A 5,488-nucleotide genomic window follows, 5' to 3' on the forward strand; every position below is an offset into this window, starting at 1 on the left:
TCCTGGACGCTTGCCCCCAACTTCACGGCCCCCTCCACTGCACTCAGCCTCACGCGGCCCCCACCCCCGACGCTGTCCACTCTGCTTCCAGAGCCCTGCGTGCCCCTTTGTCATCCTCTTGGTTGGCACCCCTGCAAGGCTGATCCTCAGGGACTGCCTGGCTGGCAGTTTATGCTCACGCCCTGGCGGCAGCCTGGTGCCAGCCTATGGCAGGACTCAGCACGTTTGAGACAGCAAGAGCCAGGTTTTAAAAACCACCCTCACACGTGGTTATATTTCAGTTCTTTATGAAGCTTATTTTGTAGACCCTGGTCAATTTCATTTTCATTAATTTGAATTTCAACCTAACTTGCCAAGTAAAATCCCATTCACATAAGTCTAATTGGTTACATAAAATACACCGCTTCACTTTGGACCCGTGAGATGTGTGCAGTGACCCGCCCCCCTCCCAGCTCAGGACATGAAGCTCAGTCTCAAGCAAAACTAATTCATATCAACATCACTAACTTTTCCATGATTTCTCAGAGAAAATGCTGAGAAAGAATCCATAAAACCCTACTCATTGTGACCCCCGTTATCACAAAGATCTATAACGAGACTTCCTGTTAATTGGTTGAAAGCTCAATGGTACATTCATCAAATTTCATACATCCAGTCTTAAGAGTTTCCAGAAATCAGATGGGATAGGCTATGCATTCTCATTCATGGAATTTTCTGAATTTGTATCAAAATACTGGGTGTGTATCACTTTGACATGGAGACACATTTTGGAAGCTGAGGCTAATGAAAGTTGGATACAATATTGGTTGGAAGTGACTTAATATCGCTCAACAGGATCTGTCGAGAACACTTACCTGGGGCCGTGCGTGGGTGCAAATGCAGGACGGGGCCAGGTGAGGCCGAGCTCCCCCCTCAGTGACAGCCTGTGCTTGCAAGAGCCTTGCAAGCACAAGTGTGCAAGACTGGTCTTTCTAGGACCCAATCTTTGGCCAAAAAGAGCTTAAGATTCAATATATGCATTTATTTAAAAATATAAATATGGAAAAATAAATAATTTAAAAGACTAGATTGAATGCCCCTAGGTTTTCCCACATTCAAAACCTATGCTTTTTTTTTTTTTTAAAGGGGGTAAGCCACAAGGCGGCAACAGGCTCTAAACTCTTTAAGAAAAGATATCGGTGGGGTGGCCTCGGCCCGCAAAGCGGTGACACCCCACACTTCCAGCGGCTGCTCCAGACCGGAAGTGCGTCCCTCACGCTGCTGTTGCTCTGGGCCAACATGACCTTAGCAGGTGGACCCAACTGCTGGGGGAGGACAGCAAGGCAGTCTGTGGGCCTGAGCAGCGGCTGGCCCTCCTGGTTCCCAGCAGCACCCCCTGCCCGCCACTGGGTGCCAGAAGGGCCGCTCTTGGTCTGGGTTGGGGCGGGTGGTGGTGGGGTGCTGCTGCTAACGGTGAACCTGGATGTGCACACGTAATCACCTAACACGGGAGGTTAGGGCGCCTGCCCGCAGGGCCTGTGACCTGCGCTCGGCCAGCCTGACATGGTCCTTCTGCCGCTGACGGCCGCACGGTGCAGGGAGGTCAGCCTGAGCGGGGGCTCTGCGGGGACACGCTGGTTCTGTTCTGGAATGGCCCGTCCCTGGGGCCTCCTCAGGAGGCCTCAGGAGACGGTGCAGATGGCGCTGGCGTGCTGGCTCTTGAGTGCCTGCTGCCTCTGGATCTCTCTGGAGATGCGTCTCTTGATTCCCAGCAGGTACAGGTCCCGGTCGAACTTGCCAGCGGCAAGTGGGATGCTGGGGAGGAAGGGCCGTCAGGACGGCACTGTCCTCCTGGCCCCCGCACCTGAGTGTCGGCCACGGGTAGGCGGCATGTGGAAGAGCTGGGCACAGCTGAGGCCTGGGTCCCCGGGGCTGCGCCCGGGCCCACCATCCGCGCGCCCACCCGCAGCTGTGTGCTGACAGCCAGCGGACGCTGCCTCCCGCCTGTGCCAGGCCGACCCCTTGGTAGGTGGCCCCTGCCACCCATTGGCTGTTTTAGGGGGCATGTGCCTGGGAGGCCTGGCTGGCTCGGGGTGCTGGCAAGGCCCGCACCCTCTGGTGCGTCGCTCGCCTGACGCTGGCTTCTGACCCATGGCACAGCCACCTTCCCTCGGGGCACCCAGAACCCCGCTCCCCTCGGGGCACCGGGACACGCAGAGACCAGGCTGTGCTCTCAGGCCGCCCCCGCCCGGGGCCCAGGAGCGAGAGCATCCAAGGGTACTGACTTGTCTCTCCCTGGCCTCACTTTGACCCGGAACAGGCCGTACACGGGGCGGTGGTCGGACGTCCTGACGCCGGGGCAGGAGGAGTACTTGACGGGGCAGATGTCACCCTGGTGGCGGCTCCTGTATAGGATGCGGTCCTGCGGGCAGTCCCGGGGCCGGTTGGTGGCGGGCTGGGCTGGCCTGCTCTGCCCTCCAGCCGAGTCCCCGCACACGGAAGCCCCCAGGAGGCCTGACCCCGCTCCCCAGCCCCGGGTGGTCACCGTGTAGGATGGGGTCCTCTGCTTGGAGGTGGTGTCATACGAGTCCTTCCCGACGTCGAACTTGTATGACGGCAGGAAGTGGATGTCCGGCTCCTGGAAGCCCTTGAAGATGGACCCTGGGAAGGGGCACGGCCCCGACTCGGTGGCGGCTCAGGGCCAGCGCCACCCTGCCCCTTGGGCCCGCCTGGCCACAGCGGCGCCCTGCCTGCTCACCTCTCTGCATCTCGCGGGTGAGCTGGTCGTGCTGCAGCAGGGCCTGCACGCTGGAGCTGAGGTCCTGCTTCAGGATGGCCTCCACGGCCGCCCGCCCCCCGCTCAGGCGGAAGTTGAAGTCCCCGAACCAGAAGACCTCGTCGAAGCGGGTGGTGACGTCCGCTGGGGCATGAGCGGCAGGGAAGTGTGTGAGACCCGCCCCCACCACTGTGTGTCTACACCCCGACTCCGGGTCAGGACACTTCCCTGCACCCCCGAAAGAGGGGGGCAGCCCAGGACACCCTTGGGGCTCAGGGCGAGGGAGGCGCGGGGGTGGGGGGGTGTTCACAGCTTTCTGGGTTCACAGGGTCACAACTCAGGGAGCCTGGCACCAGACCTCGCTTCAGGTTGGTGAGCGATTGCAGACTTTTCTGGCCTTGGTTCTCAAGGCTCCAAACATTCCTCTCCATTAAACCACCCAGAGAATGAGAGAAGTTGCCGTGTCTGGGGGGAGGGTAAAGCGACTCACCAGCGTCGGAGCGGTAGGGGCTCGTGTCCGGCACGTTCTTGGGCAGGGCCAGGCCCTGAACAGTCTTGCTGTAGTCCACCAGCCGCTCGCCCACCTTCCCGTCTCCGGCTGCAAGGACAGCAGGGTGGGGCCTCTCCACAGGCAGGTTTCTGAGACCAAGGTTGGTGCCTGGGGGTCGGTCCGAGACAGACCCCCTACCCAGCAAGGTCTGATCACCCAGCATCTGCACCGTGACCCTCCCCTCGAGGGGTCTGGGGCTCACAGGTGAAGGGGGGCCTACAGGCGAATGGGGGGGCCTACGGCAAAGGACTTACAGGTGAAGTGGGACGTGATGAAGAGCAGGGAGGTGCCGAAGAAGGTGAAGCTGACGCCCAGGGCCCCCTTGGTCTTGATCTGGGACACGATGCGGGTGGTCACCGTGGAGCTCTCCACCTCTGCGGGAGGAGCAGGGCTGACCGGGCCATCCCCGTGGGCCGGCCAGGCTGCCCACCCCCAGCCTGCACGCCCAGCCTGGGGCACCCACCTGAGCAGAACCAGATGAGGTCCCTGCGGATGAGCACAGCCATGTAGAGCGCGCCGTGGGCTGCCGAGTACAGCATGACGTAATGCGGGCCCAGCGTCTCCTGTAGCCGCGCCTCCCACTCCCGCCTGGGGGGGGGGGGGTGGTCAGAGCTGCAAGCTCGAGGGCGAGCCTGGACCGCCCCCTGCGTCTCCACCATGGCCACGGGTCCTCCGCTGCCTCCCAGAGGCCAAGAGCAGGAGCCCAGGGAGGCAGGAGGGGGCCACCTTCCCTGGAGCCCAGACCCTGCCCCCCAGTGTCCGGAGCAGACCGGGCACCTCCACTCCGGCCAGGCCTGTGCCGCGACCCTGCCCCAGTCACCAGCTGAACTGCCCACACGGCCGGGACAGGTGAGCAGTGACATTCAGGGGCTGAGCTGGGGGCCGTGCTGTGCTGGGTCCCTCACTTTCTCCTGGAGCAGCTATCTATTTACAAGAACCTCAATCGCATTTCTTTTAAACTCTGAGTCCCCACTTGAGAAGAAAGCGATCCCGATTGAGCCCAGGCTTAGACCACAGCTCATGTCTCCCCTCACAGGGGGGTCTCGGGCAAAGAACCGAGACTGGTTCACAGGACTACGCTGGAGCGGCGGGTCGGGGACGTGGAGCATGTGGGGCAGCGGCAGGGGGAAGGCCCTGGCCCTACCTGTCGGAGCAGCCCTCCTGGACGCCCACAACATACAGGTCCTGGGCCAGGTCAGCCTCGGCCGGCAGCAGGAGCTCGTCCAGGTTCGGGGGCAGCTCCTGCGGAAGGGCAGCTTCTGGCAGGGGCTGCAGGGGTCCCATGGCGGGAGCTCTGCTGTCTGGACACCCTTGACCACACACGGGGAGCCGCTGGCCCGGGCAGGCTGCCCACCCCTCCCTCGGCCTGTCCTCGCAGGGCCTGTGCCCCACCCCTTGCCAGGGCCCACGTACAGCAACTGTGCTGCTTCCGGCCCCCGGGCGTGGCTGCCTACAAGGGGAACCCCCCAACCTCTGCCCTCACAGCAGCCCCGGGGAGGAAAGTGGGCACCTCGCCGGCGGTCTCCACCTCCCCACCAGCTGCGGCCCGGGCGCTCTGGGCCCCAGGTGCAGGCTAGGCCGCGGACAGCCCGGGGCTCCCGGTGACAGTGGAGCCAGCAGCCGGCACTTCCGTTCAGGTGGTGGTTTTGTGGGGAGGGGCCTGTCCTGAAGCAGCCCCGCCCATCACCCTGAAGGATGGGAGCCCGGGATGTGGCCACTTCTGTTCTTTGGACGGGATGCGCTTCGGCGCACACTGGTGACAGAAGGCACTCCAGACAGGGCCGGAAACCCTGCTGGGCGTTAGGTCGCCCACCGTCCGGAGGAAGCCCGTGGGTGGCCCCAGAATCGGAGCCTCCCGCACGCAGGGGTGGAGACCCCTAGCTGTGGGAAGGGATCCCCCAGGAGACACGGGGTGGCTGGAGAGAAAGCCCCTACTGGGCTCCCCCAGAAATCAGTGGGTGAACCCTGCGCCCCCTGGCTGCGGTCGTCCCGGGGCCCCGGCTCACAGGCGGGATGGACATGAGCCCCGACCACGGGGATACACGGCGGGAGACAGACCCGGACCACAGCGTGGACGCCCGCCCGCGGTGTGCATCGGGGCACCCGTGTCCCCACACGCTTGTGGGGATCTGGGAGGCACTCGCACGAGTGGTGCAGGGCGAGTAGAACAGCGGGGCCACCTG

At 62.9% G+C, this 5,488-nt stretch overlaps 1 protein-coding gene across 1 annotated transcript in view; it reads right to left on the reverse strand.

The window, feature by feature from the left end:
- Positions 1-22: 22 nt before the first annotated feature.
- INPP5E (inositol polyphosphate-5-phosphatase, 72 kDa) overlaps positions 23-5,488 on the reverse strand; it is a 10,055-nt gene continuing 4,589 nt past the window's right edge. Inside the window, exons 4-11 of the mRNA XM_010838776.1 lie at positions 4,450-4,547; positions 3,769-3,893; positions 3,560-3,679; positions 3,246-3,353; positions 2,738-2,899; positions 2,525-2,640; positions 2,265-2,401; positions 23-1,794 (exon numbers count right to left, since the gene is read on the reverse strand). Coding sequence (XP_010837078.1) covers positions 1,662-1,794; positions 2,265-2,401; positions 2,525-2,640; positions 2,738-2,899; positions 3,246-3,353; positions 3,560-3,679; positions 3,769-3,893; positions 4,450-4,547 — 999 coding nt within the window. The 3' untranslated portion in view covers positions 23-1,661. The remainder of the gene's footprint in view (positions 1,795-2,264; positions 2,402-2,524; positions 2,641-2,737; positions 2,900-3,245; positions 3,354-3,559; positions 3,680-3,768; positions 3,894-4,449; positions 4,548-5,488) is intronic.

Source organism: Bison bison, unplaced genomic scaffold (genome assembly GCF_000754665.1).
Source record: "Bison bison bison isolate TAMUID 2011002044 unplaced genomic scaffold, Bison_UMD1.0 scf7180017846162, whole genome shotgun sequence".
In the NCBI taxonomy this organism is placed as follows: Eukaryota; Metazoa; Chordata; class Mammalia; order Artiodactyla; family Bovidae; genus Bison; species Bison bison.